Here is a 23,715-nt window from a genome sequence, read left to right as displayed (position 1 = left end):
GCTCCACCCCCAAAGTCCTCAGTTATTTCCTGAGTTGGACCTGGCAACACTATATACAGGGGAAGTTATTCATGGACAGAGAGGGAATCTGAGCCCGCCAAAACCTGCCTGATCTAATACCAACATTCTTTTAACAGGTTGCAGGACTGCTAACTGTTTAATCAGAGACCAGACAGAACAATGGCGTCATTAGCAATTTACTTCTAAAAATATGTAGTAATTTGTTTGCAACTGGGGTTTTAAAAGGACTGAGGAAGTGTAGTGTGATGGTTGTGGATTAAAGAAGATGTATCAACACTCTATATCCTCAGTTAAGAACCAGAACTATATATGACAAGTCATACCCAAGTAAGTAACCTGAACGTCAGCTGTTAACTACTCACCCATGTATGGTTTTGTGCCAGCAATGGTGGAGACCTGCATGTCTTTGTTTAGGACTGTGGCAATATTGAAATCTGTGATATGCACATGTCCTAAAAGAGAAGAAAATAATGTACTGAATTTATTTAAAATATTTTTATTTCACTTTTCTCCCAATCCATGTGAATAAAGCAGTATCTTTCTTTCAATTTGTTTTTTTTTTTAAATGAACATTTCACTTTGTAGGTAATGTTCCATTCCAGTGCTGGTTATTAGCCATTATGATCACCTATGTTCTTTTGACTTTTCAAGCATTACAAATAATTATATGGGAAGAGGGAAGCAAAGGAGTTGATCAACACCATCAGTCATTTTTACAACATCTTTTAAATCTGCTCTCATCATTTTCTTAACTTTTCCTCTTCAATACTGTGGCCCACATTTCATTAAGAACTGTTCATATAAACAAGCACTTATCTGAACAGGCAATCATGGATCAGGACACAATGTTCCCTTTAAGCTGTCAACTCTTGTGAGTAAAAATTCTAATTTGGTGAGCAAAAAAAAATCTACTAGCATAAACATTGTGAGAAAGCCTATCTTTTTTTTTAAAAAAAAAATTCAGTTTACAAACATGAAATATAAAGTATTATTGTTTGTATTAGAAGTCATATATTTATATGGAACTTATATCAAGTCAAAATCATTACAAAAAATGTTTTAATTTAACTTCTTTCTTCTTCTCTTAAATCAAAGTTGGCAAAAATCCTCCATCTCTCTCCCTTTTTAAACTCATGCCCTAACTGGATAAAATGGATAAAACGGATAAAAGGAAGTACATCTTCACCCAAAGTGTGATTAACATGAGGAATTCACTGCCACCGAAGGTGGTGGTGGCTACAAGCATAGACATCTTCAAGAGGGGGGTTAGATAAAAATATGGAGCAGAGGTCCATCGGTGGCTATTAGCCACAGTGTGTATGTGTGTGTGTGTATAATTTTTTTGGCCACTGTGTGACACAGAGTGTTGGACAGGATGGGCCATTGGCCTGATCCAACATGGCTTCTCTTATGTTCTTATGGATGGTACACAGAGCAGGCACCTTACTTAGTTACAGTTGGATAGAATGACCACTCACTCTGGTCCAGGAGCAGAGCTCTGTCTACCTCCTTCTGTGACCAGCTCCAACCGATGAATGAACTTGAACTAAACTTTCCCACCCCATCCATCTCACAGGTAACACAAACAAAATGGCATTTCTCCTCAGGCTCAAAGACCAAAGAAAAGGTAAGAAATCACGGTGCTCAATAGGAATGCAGCCAGCAACATATATCTGACTGAAGGCAGGGCCGAAAACTGGAACCTGAGAGAGAAGCCCTTCCCCCTCCAGGAATTGCATAAAGATTGGCAACCCTGCCTGTCTATAGAGAGGAGCTTCTCCCAGAAGTTGAGACTGCTCCACTCTGGACTACTGGAGAAATAAGTTATACTGATCACACTTAGAAGACTAGCCAAAACCTTCTACTTTAATACTCTATTTTATTGTAACTTCAGATGCAGCTAAAAATGGAAGACCTTTTTTCCCCTGAATAGATTAAAAAATAATGCAAAATCTTCTTAATCCATCGGTTGCAAGAGCTTGCATTTCATAGCTGCATGACAGAAATTGTTCAGAAGTAGCTTTTCCAAGCCTTCAGTAATGGAAAGCTTCTCCGGTTGAATTTCATACATTTTGTGCAAATACTGGCACTCTAGTAGCAAGAAAAATGGCAGTCACAATCCTGTTCCCTCCGCAGCGTCTGGTCGGATTTCCCACCATCTGCGCCGGAGTTACAGGAAGTGCCGCAGCTTTTGCGTAGCAAACATAAACTGGGTTTTAGTGGTTTACGTTTGCTACACAAAAGCCACGGCACTTCCTGTAACTTCGGCGCAGATGGTGGGAAATCCGACTGGACGCTGCCAAGGAAACAGGATTGTGACTGCGTGGTAAGCTGTGTGCAAAAACGGTCATTGTGAAACCATTAGTAAAAACAATCTAGATGACTCAGATAAGTCAAGCAATTTACGTATCAGCCTACCCCTCACACAGTATAAGCAACCCTGGGAGACCAAGGAAGGTGGAGAGGACAAGGCAGAAAGTATGGAGATAATTTTTGGTGGGTAACCACATTGGTCTGCAGTAGAACAGCAAGATTCAAGTCCCAAAGAACCTTAAAGAAGAGCAAGTTTTCCAGGGTATAAGCTTTCAAGAGTCGAAGTTTGCTTTGTCAGATACCAAAGGATTGAGAGTAAGAATTAAGTGTGGGAACAGTTGGGGGAAAGCATATGCAAAAATTATCTCCTTTAATTCTGCATTCAACATGAAACACCTATTTTGTAAGAGGCATCCTGCCCTACCCCTTCTCACCCTAATGGGTGATCCCCTCTGAAAAGGAATGACGCTCCAGAAAATTCTTTAAAAAGAAAATTGTGAAAGGACAAGTCAATATCCCATCCTTGCTCGAGTTTTCATTTCCTCTGTATTGCTCATCTCCTTCAGAGAAATCACTATCACAAAATAATGAATTATAGATGCCAGTATTTTTCCTTAGCCTTTGCTATCTGAAGCAAAAAAAAAAAAAAAGCACTGGTGATCTGGATGTATCATTTATCAGAAGTTAATTATTCAAATACAATCCCAAGTTTCTTACAGAACTGAATTAACTAGCATGCTGAATTGAAAAGATCGACAAAACATCCAAGAATGTTACAGACACAGGATGGATCCCTGTGAAATCCTAAGAAATTGAGAGATGTTTAATGTTTCTTTAGGGAAGGATTGAAATGCTTCAACACAAGCCACAATAAGCTTTTTCAACGAGCACAAAAGCAGTTTTTTCAAAGCCCCACTATTGTATTGTAGCTTCTCCAGGTAATATTAAGTAGTTTGCAGGCAGCATTCATAAGGCTGGTAGAAGAAGTCAAAAGACTAGCAATATTGATAGCTGATTCTGCTGCTGTGCGAGAGCTGTAGTAGTAGGATATCCATTGTTGATGCTGCCAGCCATGCTCTTGGGTGTATGGATTCTGAACAGAAGCCATGCCACATCCATATGCTGTAAACTACCTAGTACACAAGATGCAGGAGGAGGAGACAGCAACGGCTGCAACTAGGTCTTCAGAACTCCAGTTCCCTGGAGAAAATGACAGCTTTGGAGGGTGACCTCTATGGCATCACATCCCTGCCAAACTCTGTTCCCTCCCCAAACTACACCCTTCCCAGGCTGTACCCCCCAAATCCCAGAAATTTCCCAACCCAGAGTTAGCAACCCAACAGGAGATCCATGATCAAACTCCTGTCTTTTTTAGACACAAGCTGAAGTGAAACTGCTTGAGGGGCCCAGTCTGTTTGGAGAAGGAACACACACGTGTCCTCTTCCTCATGCACAAGTTTCCCAATCAAAATCCCTCCACCAGTGCTGTTTGATTCAAATGGAAGGGTTTTAACTAATATGTAGGAGACGCATTCGTAGCCCTATGGCCAAACAGCAGGGGGGTGGGGGGAGGAGACTGTTTTGTTTGGGAAAACATGGCAGAGCAAAGGGTTAAACACTTCTGTTGTTTCTGGACCACCATTTTAGAAGCAAATGGACAAGTTGGAAGGGCAATCAAAATGGCCAACTTAAAGCTTACTAGTGTCTTACTAATTTTTTTAAAATAAAGCCACAACTGATGATTTAAGGGTAGATACCATCATATTCTGATTCTGGTTGGTGATTCCATTACAGTCATGTATGAATGTATATCAGAAATTTTGTTTTTAGATAATTTCAATTTTTCTTCTCCTGCTGGTTCCCACTTCCTGTTGCTGCTTTTCTGTCCCTGCATTTCTTCCTCTTGCTTAGGCATCCCAGGTCTGGATAAGTGATCTCCCAATTTTGCAGGTTTTTCCCCACTGCCAGCCAGCTATAATGAGAATCTGATTATGGGATGGAGGAAAATACCACCCCCTACAATTCTCTCTACCTTACTTTCATTTTCCTGCGTTAGTCTGAAGAAGTTGGTTGAAATAAAGCAGACTGTTACATTCAGCAACTCCTGTGAGTAAAGTGATTTATACCATTGCCCCAGTGAGATCACAAAAGTGAGGGATTGCAAACTGTGTTTGGGAAAGGATTCATTGTTTATTTTGGCTGCTTTGTGAGTGTGTGTGTGTGTGTGTTTCTGTTAATAAAGCCATGCTTGGGAATGTAACCAAAGCATGACAAGGGACTTGTGTGTGTATGGCAAAATACACTTTCATATAGGGAAAGTGTAGCTGCTGAGGAACTCCAAAGGGATCTGTCAAGGCTGGGCGAGTGGGCATCATCATGGCAAATGAGGTTCAACGTGAACAAGTTCAACGTAATTCATATTGGGGCCAAAAATCCTAGCTATAAATACAAGTTGGTAGGGTGTGAAGTGGCAGAAACTGACCAAGAGAGAGATCTTGGAGTTATGGTAGATAAATCACTGAAAATGTCGAGACAGTGTGCGATTGCAATAAAAAAGGCCAATGCCATGCTGAGAATCTTTAGGAAGGGAACTGAAAACAAATCAGCCAGTATCATAATGCCCCTGTATAAATTGATGGTGTGGCCTCATTTGGAATATTGTGTACAATTCTGGTCACTGCTCCTCAAAAAGGATATTATAGTATTGGAAAAGGTCCAGAAAAGAGCAACTAGAATGATTAAAGGGTTGGAACCAGCCCCATAGCCAGAAAATTTCAGGTAGGGGGGCACAGAATAAAATTTCAGGTGGAGGGGCCCCCCGCTCTGGTGGCTCCCACTCTCTCTGCTGCCATTGCTTTGGTGGCCCCCGATCTCCCAGCCACTCTGGTGGCCCCCGCCCCCCTCCATGACACCTCCCCCTCCCTCCCTCCAACCCACCTAGTGAAGCCCGGCTCCTGGGGCTCTTTCAAGGCACCCTCCACCAATCAGCTGATCAACAGGAAAAGCTGCACCTAGGGCGGCGGCTATGCTGCCTCCTCCCTACTTCCCTCCCACTTCCCCCCAATCCACTGGCCTTGGCATGGCTTTCCCCACTGATCACCTCTAGGAGCCAGCGCTTCACCAGGTGGGTGGGAGGGGGAGGTGCCATGGAGGAGAAGGGGCCACCAGAGCAGTGGGGAGATCAGGAGCCGCCAGAGAAGTGGCAGCGGAGAGAGCAGGGACTGCAAGAGCCGCAGGAGAGCGGGGCTGCCAGGAAGGGCATTGACTGGTCTCTTGGCTTTGTTATGATATATAGGAATGCTTCATTCTTTGGGTATGTGCCATGCGAGAACCAAGACAGGTTCCCAAGCTACTTGCTTTTAAAAAAAGATTAGAGGTGATATTCATGCAACTGATTGCCATGTACGTTAAGGTTCCCTTTGAGCAGCCTTGACTTCTCAGAAGTTTCTTTTAAAACCCAAGTGTCCTCTCCTGGTTTCTGAAATTTCCTTTCTTACAGCGCAGTGTTACAGAATTCCCCACAGATATTTCTTCTATAGGACTGTGGTTCTGTATGAAACTCCTTTGCATGAGGAAAGTGCATCTTTGCTGTTTGGCAACAGTGAGTTCAATAAGCTGGTTCTGTGCTGCAGTCCCTACACAAAGCCCCCAACCTAATTTTTAAATCTGAGTTATTCTCTAATGTGAACTAAGGTCCTACGCATTGCACTACCATTGCCAAAGTAGTACGTGTTCTGCTGGCAACTATGTTCCTTGCAAGCTAGCACCCTCAGCACAGTTGACGACTGCGGAGATTCTCAAGGAGATTCTCAAGGAGAATCTGACTGCTTCCTGAGGTACACTTTCCCATCATAGACGGTGCCCTAGAGTTGAACATAAGAACATAAGAGAAGCCATGTTGGATCAGGCCAACGGCCCATCAAGTCCAACACTCTGTGTCACACAGTGGCAAAAAATGTTATATACACACATATACTGTGGCTAATAGCCACTGATGGACCTGTGCTCCATATTTTTATCTAAACCCCTCTTGAAGGTGGCTATACTTGTGGCCGCCACCACCTCCTGTGGCAGTGAATTCCACATGTTAATCACCCTTTGGGTGAAGAAGTACTTCCTTTTATCCGTCTTAACCTGTCTGCTCAGCAATTTCATCGAATGCCCACGAGTTCTTGTATTGTGAGAAAGGGAGAAAAGTACTTCTTTCTCTACTTTCTCCATTCCATGCATTATCTTGTAAACCTCTATCATGTCACCCCGCAGTCGACGTTTCTCCAAGCTAAAGAGTCCCAAGCGTTTCAACCTTTCTTCATAGGGAAAGTGCTCCAGCCCTTTAATCATTCTAGTTGCCCTTCTCTGCACCTTCTCTAAAGCTATAATATCCTTTTTGAGGTGCGGCGACCAGAACTGCACACAGTACTCCAAATGAGACCGCACCATCGATTTATACAGGGGCATTATGATACTGGCTGATTTGTTTTCAATTCCCTTCCTAATAATTCCCAGCATGGCATTGGCCTTTTTTATTGCAAACGCACACTGTCTTGACACTTTCAGTGAGTTATCTATCATGACCCCAAGATCTCTCTCTTGATCAGTCTCTGCCAGTTCACACCCCATCAACTTGTATTTGTAGCTGGGATTCTTAGCCCCAATGTGCATTACTTTGCACTTGGCCACATTGAACCGCATCTGCCACGTTGACGCCCACTCACCCAGCCTCAACAGATCCCTTTGGAGTTCCTCACAATCCTCTCTGGTTGAACCCCTGGTCCAATCCTTTTGGAAGTTGGGGGTTCTGTGGGGGAGAGGCACTAAAAGCAGCCACACAAATGTGGAGCCTCTATTTCAAATTTGGTGCCTCTCACTCAAATCCCCCCCCCCCTCCCGAATCACTTTTTACAGTGATTACAGTGGGGAAAGTGACAGTACTTTTTTCCAAACTTAAGGGGGAAAAGCCTTCTTTGGGTACCTCGAGAATTGCACCCCCTGGTCCAATCCTTTTGAAAGTTGGGAGTGCTATGGGAGAGAGCTCCTGCAGCTGCCCTACACATTTCGAGCCTCTACTTCAAACCCCTCTCCCACATCTGCAATTCATTATATCCTTTTTTGCCATTGACTTCAATAGCCCATAGGGTATTATGGGGCCATATATTCAGGAACAGCTGAATATCTCCCGAATCAGATTAGGCTACTGAATCTGCTATTAGGAGATATCTCCCGCTCTGAATTTTTAAGCCCTGAATACCCCCAGAATCCTAATTTCTACACCCCTAGTTATGATCTCATGACATAAGGCTATTATAAGACAGTTATAAGACTGGCTGTAGATGTTTCTGCACAAGCACAGATGCTGTTTCTCTGGTTTCTAAAAGTCCCTGATTTTTATTGACATGTTTTTGGACTTTTCAGTATGCCTGGAGATTCCCTTGGGTTTTTTAAAAAATCCCCCTTCTGTGAAAATGGGCCTATCATGTGGGGGTTTGATCTGCATTCCAGGTCCATATTCAAAATTAAATATATGATAATTATTTTATCTCTTTCCCCCCTAGTTTATACTTTGCCTTCCTCCTCAATGGGGATTTATTATTATTTTTTAAATTAAGTTTCTTGACCACCCATCCCTCTAAAAACAAGGCTCAGGTAGTGTACAAAAACAAAACATTCATATAAAATGAATAATATATACAATGAATAAATGATACAATAATTAAAATATTCATATAAAATTCACAATAAAATGCAATAAAAATACAATTGCCTGGTTAGATGATGCTAAAACTTTGAATTTCACATCTTGGGGAAGGAAACTGGGATCCAAAATGACTTAAATTTCTTCTCCACTTTTTCCCTCATAACAACCCTGTGAGGCAGGTTAGGTAGAGAGTATAGGACTGGCCCAAGATCACCCAGCAAACTTCATGGGAGAGTGGGAGCTGAACTCAGGTCTCCAAGATCCTCATCTGACACTCCACTCCACTCCACTCGTCCTGTTTGTGAATGTTATAGCAAATGCCTAGAATATGGCTCATGGATATTCATTTGTTAATTTCAGTATTCAGACGGCTATGAAGACAACCACAAGCAAATTTCTGTGAATGTCAGAAACATTGGAGATAACAGCTGCCACCTAAATGGTGGCAGCCCCTAGTCCAAAACTTGGAAAAATACGTTTGAGGCAATTACAAAATAATAATCCAGGATTGCCAGCATTCACATTTGCATGTCTCAACATTAAGTGCATATTACTGAAATGTTTATTTAAGTAATTTTAAAATGTCTTTCTGCTATGATGGATTCAATGTGTTACTGAAGTTGACAAAAGTGTTTACCAAGCAAAAATTTAAAAAGAAAATCAGAAAAATTGCACGAGGCAAGTTTGCAAAAATTTATGAATTTTAAGGCAACACTCCTGCCCACCACTGGGCTACATAATTCCCAGTCAAGTCACTGCTAAGCTCTTCCGGTTCTCATACAGTCAGACATAAAGTTAGCTAAAGTGCAAGAGAATGGGGCAGATCTTGAAATACTATCCCGAAGGAGGGGAAGCCGCCGAAAAACAAGCACAGTCTAAATATAGATAGCAATACTGCAAAAACAATGGCTGGGGGGGGCGGGGAACTGAACTAAAGGTAAAAAGGTTCTTTGCATGCATGAATAGAATTGCACACCTCCCCTGCTACGGCTGGAGAAACACACAGGGAAATTGCAAAGAGGAAACGATCTGAAGGACGCTGACCTCAAGGACATATATAAAAAAGACAGCTCCAAATAAATTCTATCATCCCCCATAAACCACATCACAAATTAAAGGCCTAAAAGGAATTCTTATTTTTCAACAGAGACTGCTCTGAGCTCATGCCCATGATACTTCCAAAATGATTGCGCAAGCTCCAATGATCATAATGTTTGGATACATACTGTGGACTGCAAGCATGGATCCCAACTCACAATGAGTTTGTTAATATTAATGTTATCAAAATAAAGTCCACACTTCATTCCCTCTCAGAGTGCCTCAGAATAGTACAATAGAAATACTGAGAAGAGAACTTATAGGATAGTCACATCTTGGAAAAGGAAACTGGGTAATATGGCATGCAATCCTTGACTCAATAATCTAAGAAATTAAGGCTGTGCGCCTGTGCACCGAAGCATAAGACCCACTGAACTTAGTGGAACTTATTTTAAAATTAGCATTCTCAGAATCAGGCTGCACGGAACTTTCATGAGGTTTTGGAAAAAATAAGAACATAGAACGTAAGAACATAAAAGAAGCCATGTTGGATCAGGCCAATGGACCATCCAGTCCAACACACTGTCACACAGTGGCCAAAGAAACCAGCCGCCATCAGGAGGTGGAGCACCAAGAATACAGAGCAACACTGCCCCAGACAGAGTTGCAACAATACGGTGTGGCTAATAGCCACTGATGGACCTCTGCTCCATATGTTTATCCAATTCCCTCTTGAAGCTATCTATGCATGTAGCTGCCACCACCTCTTGTGGCAGTGAGTTCCATGTGTTAATCACCCGTTGGGTGAAGAATGACTTTTTTTTATCTGTTCTAACCCAACTACTCAGCAATTTCATGGAGTGTCCACCCAAGTTCCTTGGATGATGAAGGATTTTCTTTTATGTGTTCCAACACAACTGCTCAGCAATTTCATTGAGTGTCCACAAGTTCTTGTATTGTGAGAAAGGGAGAAAAGTATTTCTTTCTCTATCTTCTCTATTCCATGCATATTCTTGTAAACCTCTATCATTTCACCCCTCAGTCAATGTTTCTCCAAGCTAAAGAGCCTCAAGCGCTTTAACCTTTCTTCATATGGAAAGTATTCCAGCCCTTTAATCATTCCAGTTGCTCTTTTCTGGACCTTTTCCAATGCTATAATATCTTTTTTGAGGTGTGGTTACTAGAATTGTACACAGCACTCCAAATGAGGCTGCATCATTGATTTATACAGAGGCATTTTAATACCGGCTGATTTGTTTTCAATTCCCTTCCTAATTACCCCAACATAGCATTGGCCCTTTTAGCTGCAGTTGCACACACTGTCTCAATGAGTTATCTACCACGACCTCAAGATCTCTCTCTTGGTCAGTCTCTGCCATTGTGTATTTATAGTTAGAATTTTTAGCCTCAATGTGAATTACTTTGCACTTGGCTACGTTGAACCTCATGTGCCATGTTGACACCCACTCACCCAGCCTCAACAGATCCCTTTGGAGCGCCTCACAATCCTCCCTGGTTCTCACCACCTTGAACAATGTAGTGTCGTCCGCAAATGTAGCTACTTCGCTGCTTACTCCCAACTCTAAATCATAAATGAACAACTTAAAAAGCATCAGACCCAGTACTGAGCCCTGCAGTAGCCCACTGCTTACCACCCTCCACTGTGAAAACTGCCTATTTATACTCACTCTCTGTTTCCTATTAATTAGCCAGTTTTTTACCCACAAGAGGACTTCTCCTTTTACCCCATGACTATTGAGATTACTTAGGGGCCTTTGATGAGGAACTTTCTCAGAGACCATGAGCAGCTACCCTTCTGCACAGCCCAACACTCCAAATGGGATTATAGTGGAAAGCATTCTCTCTCTGGGGAGGGACGGTGGCTCAGTGGTAGAGCATCTGCTTGGTAAGCAGGTTCAATCCCCGGCATCCCCAACTAAAAAGGGTCCAGGCAAATATGTGTAAAAAACCTCAGCTTGAGAGCCTGGAGAGCCGCTGCCAGTCTGAGTAGACAATACTGACTTTGATGGACCGAGGGTCTGACTCAGTACAAGGCAGCTTCATATGTTCATATGACAGTTTTATAAACCAGCCAAATTACTTGGCAGTTTGTTTGCCTGTATAGTTGCCAACCTCTAGGTGGAGCTTAAAGATCTAGAATTACAGAGATCAGTCACCTTGGAGAAAATGGCAGCTTCGGAGGGTGGACTGTGACATTGGGCGTTTTCGCACTCACGTTCAGCCGGCACGACCCCCCTCTTCACCGCGCAGGATATGCGCGGATTTCGCACTAAATGCCGCGGAGCAGCCTTTTGCGCCGGACACTCCCAGCGCAAAAGCTGCTCAAACGTAACCGCCAAAAAGCAGTTTCCGTTTGCGCAGCTTTTGCGACGGGAATTTCCGGCTCTTCCGGCTGCTCTGCGGCATTTAGTGCGAAATCCGCACAGATCCTGCGCGGTGAAGAGGGGGGTCGCGCCGGCTGAACGTGAGTGCGAAAATGCCCATTATATTCCCAGACTCCATCTCCAAATCTCCAGCAATTTCCTAACATGGAACTGGGAACCCTATCTGCCCGGTTAGCTATGGCGCACAAGAATCTTAGCATGATGTTTCCAAAGTCCTCTGAGTACGAAGGTTACAGAGTAAATCTGACAGAATGCAACTGCCCTAAATTGTATAAGGGGGGAGGGGATAATGATTTTAAGGGAGTTTTGCCAAAGTGGAAATACAATACCCACCAATATCCCACCAAATAAGAGGTTATCTCAAAATTACACCCTGACCTGGATGGCCCAAGCTAGTCTGATCTTGTCAGATCTCAGAAGCTAAGCAAGATCAGCCCTGGTTATTATTTGGATTGGAGACCACTCAGAAGAAGAAGAAGAAAATATTGGATTTCTATCCCGCCCTCCACTCCGAAGAGTCTCAGAGCGGCTCACAATCTCCTTTACCTTCCTCCCCCACAACAGACACCCTGTGAGGTAGATGAAGATATTGGATTTATATCCCGCCCTCCACTCCGAAGAGTCTCAGAGCGGCTCACAATCTCCTTTCCCTTCCTCCCCCACAACAGACACCCTGTGAGGTAGATGAAGATATTGGATTTATATCCCGCCCTCCACTCTGAAGAGTCTCAGAGCGGCTCACAATCCCCTTTACCTTCCTCCCCCACAACAGATACCCTGTGAGGTGGGTGGGGCTGGAGAGGGCTCTCACAGCAGCTGCCCTTTCGAGGACAACCTCTGCCAGAGCTATGGCGGACCCAAGGCCATGCTAGCAGGTGCAAGTGGAGGAGTGGGGAATCAAACCCGGTTCTCCCAGATAAGAGTCCGCACACTTAACCATTACACCAAACTGGCTCTCCCACACCAAACTGGCTCTCAGAAAGTCAGGGGTTGCTATGAAGAGGGAGGCAGTGATAAATCACCTCTGAATGTCTCTTGCCTTGAAAACCCTATGGGGTCACCATAAGTTAGATGTGACTTTATGGCACTTCCCACCACCTCCTCAAAATTACAATAAAAATACAATATAAAATATCCTGAGGAGATTTTTATTGACATAAGCACCATGTCAAGTTTATAAAAGATACATTACAATTTATACAAAAGTCTTGGTTAAATGTAGACATAATACATACCTTTGCTGAACAGCACAAAGCTAAAGGTAAGTTTTTGTATTTGCTTGTTTTCCATAAAACACAGGTAAGGTTTCATTAAGCCTCTGACAAGCACCCAGGAGTCTGTTCCAAATACCTTCTGCTGCATGGCTTTATTTGTGTACACGTTACAATAGTCAAACAAAAAATGAGTGCTTACCATATTCATCCAGCAAGATGTTATCTGGCTTGATGTCCCTAAAGTAAAGGTTGGAAAGAGAGAAAAGAGACCAGAAGAAAACAAAGTCAGTATTGTGACTGTAAAAGACTACTGCTTCATGACTGCATCTTTCATACTGTTTAGATCACGGTTGTCAAACATGCGGCACAGGGGCCAAATCAGGTCTCCAGAGGGCTTCTATCAGGCTCCCAAGCAACTGGCTGTCATCTGCTTCCTTCTCCCTATCTCTTGCTTCCTTCTGCATAACAGCTTGCTTTGCAAGGCTTGCTCAATCACACAGGAGCTACAGAGCAAAACCTCTATTTTCTCCATTGGCTGAGGCTCCTCCCTTGGGGAGAAAGAGGGACAGGCTTCTTTTTTTCTAGGCTCTCTCAATCACACAGCAGAATTACTGAGCCAAGTCTTGCTTCCTTCCCCTCCTGGTCCCCTGGGGAAGGAAGACAGGGAGGGACGGAGGAAGGAAGGAACCAGAGCTTCCTTTGCTCAGTTTCCTGGATCTCATACAAAGAAAGCACCTTTAATATCAATGTGCTAACATTTTAAGCAATGTGCTAACATTTTAAGCATATTTTAAGTTTTTTTTAAAAAAAATATTTGATTGTGTTTGTCTGCTACCTAATTTTAAGTAGGTATATACATGGCCTGTCCCGACGTGGGTCGTCCCAACCTGATATGGCCCAGCCCAACAAGGTCCCATATATATCAGATCCAGCCTTCATAACAAATGAGTTCAACACCCTGGTTTAGATCTATTGTAGAGTCTCCAAGAGCTTTCCGCTTCATGTAGGGTTGTCATATCCTGCCTTGTTGATGGCAGGGGATTCTGTGGGGTATTCCTGGAAGGGATGAGGGATGCCCTCAATACAATGTCATGTAGAAGTGATGTTGTTACGTTAGGGACGCAAACACATGGGTAGCACTATTAACGCCAGCTTGCAAGATCCATTTAAAGGGAACCTTCCCTTTAAATTGCTTTTGCAAGTGGGCATACCTGCACCCCATGCACCTGAACTCCAAATGGTGAATGTCCTGCTTGGAGTTCAGGCATGTAGCTGGTGGCCACCTCTCTCCTTCCCCTCCTGCAAGGGCCCCCACTGTTGGTGCCATGCATGCAAATTCATCACTTGGAATTCAGGTGCATGCAGCCTCACTTGCAAATGGTTTTTTGCAAGCAGGGCCCATGTTAAGAACATAAGAACATAAGAGAAGCCATGTTAGATCAGGCCAATGGCCCATCCAGTCCAACATTCTGAGTCACACAGCGGCCAAATATATATATATATATATATATATATATATATATATATATATATATATATATATATATATATATATATATATATATATATATATATATATATATATATATATACACACACACACACACACACTGTGGCTAATAGCCACTGATGGACCTCTGCTCCATATTTTTATCTAACCCCTTCTTGAAGGTGGCTATGCTTGTGGACGCCACCACCTCCTGTGGCAGTGAATTCCACATGTTAATCACCCTTTGGGTGAAGAAGTACTTCCTTTTATCCGTTTTAACCTGTCTGCTCAGCAATTTCATCGAATGCCCACGAGTTCTTGTATTGTGAGAAAGGGAGAAAAGTACTTCTTTCTCTACTTTCTCCATCCCATGCATTATCTTGTAAACTTCTATCATGTCACCCCTCAGTCGACGTTTCTCCAAGCTAAAGAGCCCTAAGCGTTTCAACCTTTCTTCATAGGGAAGGTGTTCCAGCCCTTTAATCATTTTAGTTGCCCTTTTCTGAACTTTCTCCAATGCTATAATATCCTTTTTGAGGTGCGGCGACCAGAACTGCACACAGTACTCCAAATGAGACCGCACCATCGATTTATACAGAGGCATTATGATACTGGCTGATTTGTTTTCAATTCCCTTCCTAATAATTCCCAGCATGGCGTTGGCCTTTTTTATTGCAAACGCACACTGTCTTGACATTTTTAGTGAATTATCTACCATGACCCCAAGATCTCTCTCTTGGTCTGTCTCTGCCAGTTCACACCCCATCAACTTGTATTTGTAACTGGGATTCTTGGCCCCAATGTGCATTACTTTGCACTTGGCCACATTGAACCGCATCTGCCACGTTGACGCCCACTCACCCAGCCTCAACAGATCCCTTTGGAGTTCCTCACAATCCTCTCTGGTTCTCACCACCCTGAACAATTTAGTGTCATCCGCAAATTTGGCCACTTCACTGCTCACTCCCAACTCTAAATCATTTATGAACAAGTTAAAGAGGATGGGACCCAGTACCGAGCCCTGCGGCACCCCACTGCTTACCGTCCTCCACTGCGAAGACTGCCCATTTATACTCACTCTCTGCTTCCTATTACTCAGCCAGTTTTTGATCCACAAGAGGACCTGTCCTTTTACTCCATGACTCTCAAGCTTTCTAAGGAGCCTTTGATGAGGAACTTTATCAAAAGCTTTCTGGAAGTCAAGGTAAACAACATCTATCGGGTCTCCTTTGTCCACATGTTTGTTCACCCCCTCAAAGAAATGTAACAGGTTAGTGAGGCAAGATCTTCCCTTGCAGAACCCATGCTGAGTCTTCCTCAATAACCCGTGTTCATCAATGTGCCTACTCATTCTGTCCTTGATAATGGTTTCTACCAACTTTCCCGGTATTGAAGTCAGACTGACTGGCCTGTAATTTCCCGGATCTCCTCTGGAACCCTTTTTAAAGATGGGGGTGACATTTGCTACCTTCCAGTCCTCAGGAACGGAGGCAGATTTCAATGAAAGATTACAGATTTTTGTTAGAAGATCCACAAGTTCAACTTTGAGTTCTTTCAGAACTTCATGTTGCCTAAACTCCAAGCAGTGAATTTGCCACTTGGGGTTCAGGCGTGTGGCTGGTGGCTGCCCCCCTGCAAGATTTAAAGGGCCCTCCAGCTGATCGGTGGGCCATGTACCCATCAGCCGGAGCGCCCTTTAAATCTTGCAGGGGGGAGGGAGAGGGGTGGTTGCTGGTGGCTGCTGTTGGGATGAGTCTTGGGGCAGGGCTTCCCCTGCTGACCAGCAGGCTGGAGGCACACTGGAGCCTGCCATAACAGAGAATCCCGCACCTTCACTTGGCATCCCTAGTTCATGCTATTTACTGGTTGTAGTCTTTCCTGTAAACAGCAAACAAAAACCATTAGTCGACTAAGAGTTTAGATTAATGCTAGAATTAGATCTGATTAAATGCTTGCATTTATATTTTCAAAAGGAAGATTAGCCACAGTATTTTTGTCCCACTGTATTTTTGTTAGTCCTTTGTACTGAGCAAAATTTAACATAGCTGGTCTACACCAAACTTCTTCAAATATTATTTTAAAACTGTAATATATTGCAGACTGGGTTTGCACCATACCCTCTATCACCCCTCTTTCCTTCCTTCCTTCCTTCCTTCCTTCCTTCCTTCCTTCCTTCCTTCCTTCCTTCCTTCCTTCCTTCCTTCCTTCCTTCCTTCCTTCCTTCCTTCTTTCTTTGGTATTTAATAGATCATAGTAAGGGAACTGTGCTATTGCCCTGTTTGGACTTTCCCCCCCCTAAAGAACCAATATGGCTGTCATTTTTGGTTTTACCCACTGCGTTAATAAATGTCAAAGACCCCAAGAAATATGTGACTAATAATATTTTCAAAATAATTGAATTGAATTAAAGAGTTAAAACTTTGCAAATCTTTTTCCATATCAACATTTTCAACTTTTTATTAGAATATGTAAAGACCAGGGCTTTTTTTGAGCGCTCCACCACACGTAGCTCTCTCTCTCTGGCCATGGGGGGGCAAATCAAGGTCTCTCATTGTACTGTGTGAGAACACACATCCAGGAAATGCAGCTGATGGCACTGTACTGTTCTGTGTCAATATGCAGAAAGTAACCTACTGAATGGGTGATGTCACTTCTGGTGACACCAGGGCCTAATATGCAAATGAGTTCCTGCTAGGCTTTTTCTTCAGAAAAGCCAGAGTGAAGACAACTTTAACATACAAATCTATGCTGTGTTCTCTTGGCCAGAAAATTAAACTGGAAGAGATAGAAAATATTCTGGCCAAACATCCATCATCTATTTTAATCACCATAGTTATGTAAAGTATATTTTTAAAGCAAAACAAATTAACAACAGGAAAACAAATTATATTCCTCATCTCTGACTCAATCATAAAAATTTAAATCCAAGTCTGTCAAAGTTTTCGTTATGAATAAATGTGACAACTTATTACATAGCCACACCTTGCTCTCCAAGTTAACAAAGCTGGAATAATTATAATTTATGGTGGTGGCAGGTCCTATAATGTCACAGCCACCTATGAAGACCCCATAGGGGTTTTTAAGGAAAATTGATCTCCGGTAGACAGAGATCTTGCTGTTGTTGTTCAGTCGCACAGTCGAGTCCGACTCTTTGTGACCCCATGGACAAAGTCACGCCAGGCCCTCCTGTCTTCCACCATCCTCCGAAGTCTGCTCAAATTCGTGTTTGTTGCATTAGTAACATCTCATCTTTTGCCGTCCCCCTCTTCTTTTGCCTTCTGTCTTTCCTAGCATCAGGATCTTCTCCAGTGAGTGTTCCCTTCTCATTTGGTGGCCAAAGTATTTGAGCTTCAGCATCTGACCTTCCAGGGAACACTCTGGTTGATCTCCCTTAGGACTGACTGATTTGATCTTCTTGCAGTCCAAGGGACTCTCAAGATTCTTCTCCAGCACCACATCTCAAAAGCATCTATTCTTCTGCGCTCGGCCTTCCTTATGGTCCAGCTCTCACAGCCATACATTACTACTGGGAATACCATTGCTTTGACTATGCAGACTTTTGTTGGCAGGGTGATGCCTCTACTTTTTATTATACTGCCCAGGTTCGCCATAGCTGTCCTCCCAAGGAGCAAACGTCTTTTAATTTCATGGCTACATCCCCATCTACAGTGATCTTGGATCCCAGAAATGTGAAGTCTGTCACTACTTCCATGTCTTCCCCTTCTATTTGCCAAGGTATGTTGGGGCCAGATGCCATGATCTTAGTTTTTTGATGTTGAGTTTCAAGCCTACTTTTGTGCTGTCCTCTTTCACCCTCAACAAGAGGTTCTTTAGGTTCTCCTCACTTTAGCCATTAGAGTGGTGTCATCTGCATATCTGAGGTTGTTGATGTTTTTCCCGACAATCTTAATTCCAGCTTGTGCTTCATCCAGGCCAGTATTCCGCATGATGTACTCTGCATATAAATTAAATAAGCAGGGTGACAATATACATCTTTGTCGAACTCCTTTTCCTATTCTAAACCAATCAGTTGTTCCATATCCCGTTCTGACAGTTGCTTCTTGACCCTTATACAGGTTTCTCAGGAGACATGTGAGGTGGTCTGGTACTCCCATCTCCTAAAGGACTTGCCACAGTTTGTTGTGATCCACACAATCAAAGGCTTTAGCATAGTCAATGAAACAGAAGTAGATATTTTTCTGATACTCCCGTGCTTTCTCCATAATCCATTGAACGTTCGCAATTTGATCTCTAGTTCCTCTACCTCTTCGAAACCCAGCTTGAACTTCTGGTAGTTTCCGATTGACATACTGCTGAAGCCTAGCTTTAACATGACCTTGATGGCATGTAAAATGAGTGCAATGGTGCAATAGTTTGAACATTCTTTGGCATTACCCTTCCTTGAGACTGGAATATAAACCGATCTTTTCCAATCCTGTGGCCACTGTTGCGTTTTCCAAATTTGTTGACATAATGTGTGCATCACTTTAACAGCATCATCTTTTAGGACTCTGAATAGCTCAACTGGGATACCATCATCTCCTCTCGCTTTGTTGTTAGTAATGCTTTCTAAAGCCCATTTGATTTCACTCTCCAGGATGTCTGGCTCAAGGTCATTGATTTCACTGTCATGGCTGTCCGGGACATTGAGATCCTTCTTGTATAATTCTTCTGTGTATTCTTGCCACCTCTTCCTGATCTCTTCTGCTTCTGTTAGGTCCCTACCATTTTTGTCCTTTATCATGGCCATCTTTGCACGAAACGTTTCCTTGATTTCTCCAGTTTTCTTGAATAGATCTCTTGTCCTTTCTATTTTATTATTTTCCTCTATTGCTTTGCATTGTTCCTTCAGGAAGGCCTCCTTTCCTTGCTGTTCTCTGGAAAACTGCATTCAGTTGGGTGAATCTTTCCTTTTCACCTTTGCCTTTCGCTTTCCTTCTTTCCTCAGCTATTTGTAAAGCCTCATCAGACAGCCACTTTGCTTTCTTGCATTTCTTTTTCTTTGGGATGGTGCTGATTGCTGCCTTTGTACAAAGTTACAAACCTCCATCCATAGTTCTTCAGGCACTCTATCAACTCTAGTTCCTTAAACCTATTCTTCACCTCCACTGTATATTCATAAGGGATGTGATCAAGGTCAAACCTGAATGGCCTAATGGCTTCCCCGGTTTTCTTCAGTTTAAGCCTGAATTTTGTGATGAGTAGCTCATGATCTGAACTGCAGTCAGCTCCAGGTCTTGTTTTTGCTGACTGTAAGGAGTTTCTCCATCTTTGATTGCAGAGTATATAATCAATCTGATTTCTGTGTTGCCCATCAGGTGATGTCCACGTGTAGAGTTGCCTTTTAGTTGTAGGAAGAGGGTGTTCACTATGACAAGCTTGTTCTCTTGACAAAACTCTATTAGCCTTTGCCCGGCTTCATTTTGTTCTCCAAGGCCGAACTTGTCAGTTGTTCTGGTCACCTTTTGACTTCCTACTTTGGCATTCCAGTCCCCTATGATGAGGAGGACATCTTTTTTTGGTGTTAATTCTAGAAGGTGTTGTAGATCTTCATAGAACTGGTCCACTTCAGCCTCTTCTGTATCAGTGATTGGGGCATAGACTTGGATTACTTTGATATTGAATGGTTTGCCTTGGATACGGACTGAGATCATTCTGTCATTTTTGAGATTGTATCCCATTACTGCCTTCTTCACTCTCTTGTTAACTATAAAGGTCACACCATTTCTTCTACGGGACTCTTGCCCACAACAATAGATGTAGTGATCCTCTGAGTTAAATTCACCCATTCCCGTCCATTTTAGTTCACTGATTCCCAAGATGTCGATGTTCAGTCTTGCCATCTCTTGTTTGATCACATCTAGCTTACCTTGATTCATAGGTCTTACATTCCGCATTCCAATGCAGTTTTGTTTTTTGAAGCATCGGACTGTTCTTTCACCATCAGACACATCCACAGCTGAGCATCCTTTCAGCTTTGGCCCAGCTGCTTCACTCTTTCTGTGGTTACTTGAACGCTCTTCCCCAGTAGCATATTGGGCGCCTTCTGACCTGAGGGGCTCATCTTCCAGCACCATATCTTTTAGCCTTTTGTTTCTATTCATGGGGTTTTCTTGGCAAGGATACTGGAGTGGTCTGCCATTTCCTTCTCCAGTGGATCACATTTAGTCTGGGTTCTCACCTGTGGCCTGTCCATCTTGGGTGGCCCTGCATGGCATAGCCCACAGCCTCATTGAACCCCACAAGCCCTCTCGCCATGACAAGGTAGCAATCCATGAGAGGGAGAGATCAGTTAGCCTAGAGCAAATAGGTCTTTGGAAGCAGCTATGGTATGGTATTATAGCCCACTGAAGTTTCTCCCCTCTCCAAACCATACCCTCTGGCTCCACTTCCAAAATCTCCACGTATTTTCCCAACCTGGAGCTGGGAACCCTATATGTGTATGATATTTATTTAAAACATTTTAAGCTGCCTTCCCACCCAAATAAGGTCCCCAAGGTTTGGAACATTAAAACAGCATTTAAAATAATATCTATGATAATTAAGTAAAACACATCAACAAATGAACATAATCAGGGCTTTTTTTGCAGAAGAAGCCCAGCAGGAGCTCCCCTGTGCCTGCTGCAGTGGGCAGGTTGGGGAAGGCTGAAGCCATTGGGGAGGCATTTAAAGATGCCTCCTTGTGCCTTTCCCAGTTTGCCAGCTGGAGCCCTGGCCAGCCCTGTGCGCTCCTACCCTGTGTGCTCCCACCCCCCAAAAGCCCTGAACTTACTTAAAGGGGCTTAAGGGACAGTAAAGCTGCCACTGTTTTTGAAGTAAGCCTTACTTAAGCAAAGGCTAATGCTTTACATGAGTTTGCTTCAGGGACCCTACTATTAGGGTTACCAATCCCCAGTTGGGGGCATGGGATCCCCCAGGTTGGAGGCCCTCCCTCTGCTTCAGGGTTATCAGAAAATTGCAAGGGGGGGGGGAGGGAAATGTTTGCTGGGCACTCCATTATACCCTATGGAAATCAGTTCCCATAGGGTATAATGGAGAATCAATCTTTGGGTATCTGGAGATCTTGGGGCAAGGGGGCCCCCTGTTTTTTGAGATAGAGGCACCAAATTTCCAGCATAGCAGCTGATGCCTCTCCTCAAAACAACCCCTAAGTTTCAAAAGATTGGACCGGGGGTCCAGTTTTATGAGCCCCAAAAGACAGTGCCCCTATTTTCCATTATTTCCTAATGGAGGGAAGGCATTTAAAAGGTATGTGGTCCCTTTAAATGTGATGGCCAGAATTCCCTTCAGAGTTCAGTCATGCTTGTCACACCCTTGCTCCTGGCTCCACCCCCAAAGTCTCCTGGCTCCATCCCTAAGGTCCCCAGATATTTCTTGAGTTTGACCTGGCAACCCTACCTACTATAGTTGTGAATCCCAGCGGTAACTCCTGTAAAAAAGCACAGTGGGGGCTTGATTTGGATAAGCACCATATCATGAGGGGAAGGGCTCAGGCCTTCTTCCTGTGCCACTTTTGGGGAGCTGAAATAGCCCAGGGGCTGCATTTATTGTTATTTGCCTCCTTGCAGCTGCAGAATGGCTGTCAGTCCCTCTTGCAAACTCTTGTCAAGCTTAATGTGAACTTTGACCCCATATCTATCACCTTGCATGCTACTTGTAGCTGGGCAGGTTGAGCCCCTGGGAATGAATGGGCCTGCAGGGTGAAGGAGGAGAAAAGAACATAATATGAGAGGTCCCACCCTGTTTTCTCCTTTTCCTGCTGCTGGGAGGGGCCTAAAACCTCCTCTATGCGGAACTTCGTGATCTCTCCTGTGAGAGAACAACAACCTTAAGAATTAATCTCAAAGGCTCCCCATATATTATAGATTACTTCTCCCACCCATGTTTTCATAACTGAAAAACACATTTATTGTGACTTTCTCAGATATGAACATACAAACCAGCCTTATACTGAACCAGATTATTGGTCTATGAAATTATCAACTCGGTCTTGCAGCAGCTTTCCAGAGCCTTACACGTCACATCACTGATTTTTTTAACTGGAGATGCAAGGGATTGAATCCGAGACCTTCTGCAAGCCAAGCAGATCTCCTAATAGGGTTGCCAGCCTGGAGATCTTCCACTTTTACAAGTGATCTCCAGCTGGCAGAGATCAGCTCCTTTAGAGATAATGACTGCTTTGAAGGATGGATTGCATAGCATTATACCCCTCCCCCAAACCCCGCCCTCTTCCAGATCCACCCTCAAAGTCTCCAGGTATTTTCAAACACAGACTGGGCAACCCTACCGCAGAATTACAGCTACCCCATGCCAACATGTTATTAAAGAAGAAAAATCAGTTTGAGAAGAAAACATTGTAAATATATAATTTTTTAAAACAAAATGTCTATTTTCCCCCATGGCTTCAAAATGTCCAGAATATATACATACCTCATTGTTGTTGTTAAGTTTTCAGCAAATGAAACCCAATTGCAACAATTTCCTGGACCAAACACACACCACAGGAAATAACTTCCACTGTCTTTGACTTTCATGCTGTTTTCCTTAATGCATTGAACTCTTTCATCCAAAAGTGAAAAACCCTTAGGGAAGAATTTAGGACTTCTTTAGTCCATTGAAGGAGCTTTTTACAATTGGTAAAAAGCTTCCATCATGTAAGATGCAGTAAGGTACAATCACAGGAAGAATGTAATGGTAAAAAAGCTCCGCTTATTTTTTAGCTTATTGATTGGCACGTACCAGGCTGACTCCACAGAAACAAAACTAAGAGCAAAGGTAACTAAGTTTGAGCATCTTTTTCTTTTAGCCTTAATGCTTTCATACAAGCAACTTATGTACCTTTTGACGAAAATGATCATACTATATTAGAACTTGGAAAATGAAGGGCCAAAACAGATGTGATGGAGATCATCAGTCTGTAAAAAATAAATTGTGCATATATGCAGTCACAATTTGAATCAGGGCTATGTTGGAAGGGCGGGGGGGGTGTTAAACCTTCAGTCCCTGTTTGGTTTTGCTCACTGAAAATGAACTTCCCATACTGTTATTAGTGTTTTAAAGTGAAAAAGATTTTAAAAGGTATACTTTTTTTCCCCCTTTAAAACAACAGCAACACAGGGACTGGTTTCATTGAGCAAAACCAAGTGGAGATGGAATGGTTGAATCCCCTCTTCATTTTCTACATGGGTCCAGTCCAAGTCACTGCTTCACATGTGTGCAAATTTTATTTATTACATAAGAATAGATGTATTAATCTACTGAACCAAAGTAATCTGCAATTTAGTAGATCAACATTAAAACTCAACAACATTTCATTCTGGTATAAATTTTTGTAGAGTGAACTTTGCATCCCAAGAAATATGTTCCAGTCCATGAAAAGTTTATACTGGAATAAAAAAGGTTGGTCTTTAAGTACCAACTAGATTCCTATTATTTTTACTTGCTATAGACTCACAGCACAATCCAGAGGGGAGGTGGTAGGAAAGTCTTTTGGGAGCAGACAAGCCGCTATGTGGGTGCAGGAAGGGTGTGCACCAACGT

At 43.0% G+C, this 23,715-nt stretch overlaps 1 protein-coding gene across 1 annotated transcript in view; it reads right to left on the bottom strand.

Annotated features, from left to right (window-relative positions):
* Positions 1–23,715, bottom strand: part of STK32A (serine/threonine kinase 32A) — a 168,226-nt gene that overhangs the window by 45,844 nt on the left and 98,667 nt on the right. The window contains exons 6-7 of the mRNA XM_060240559.1: positions 12,886–12,923; positions 384–473 (exon numbers count right to left, since the gene is read on the bottom strand). Coding sequence (XP_060096542.1) covers positions 384–473; positions 12,886–12,923 — 128 coding nt within the window. The remainder of the gene's footprint in view (positions 1–383; positions 474–12,885; positions 12,924–23,715) is intronic.

This window comes from Heteronotia binoei, chromosome 5, assembly GCF_032191835.1.
Source record: "Heteronotia binoei isolate CCM8104 ecotype False Entrance Well chromosome 5, APGP_CSIRO_Hbin_v1, whole genome shotgun sequence".
Taxonomy (NCBI): domain Eukaryota; kingdom Metazoa; phylum Chordata; class Lepidosauria; order Squamata; family Gekkonidae; genus Heteronotia; species Heteronotia binoei.
This window is presented reverse-complemented; position numbering and strand designations above follow the sequence as displayed.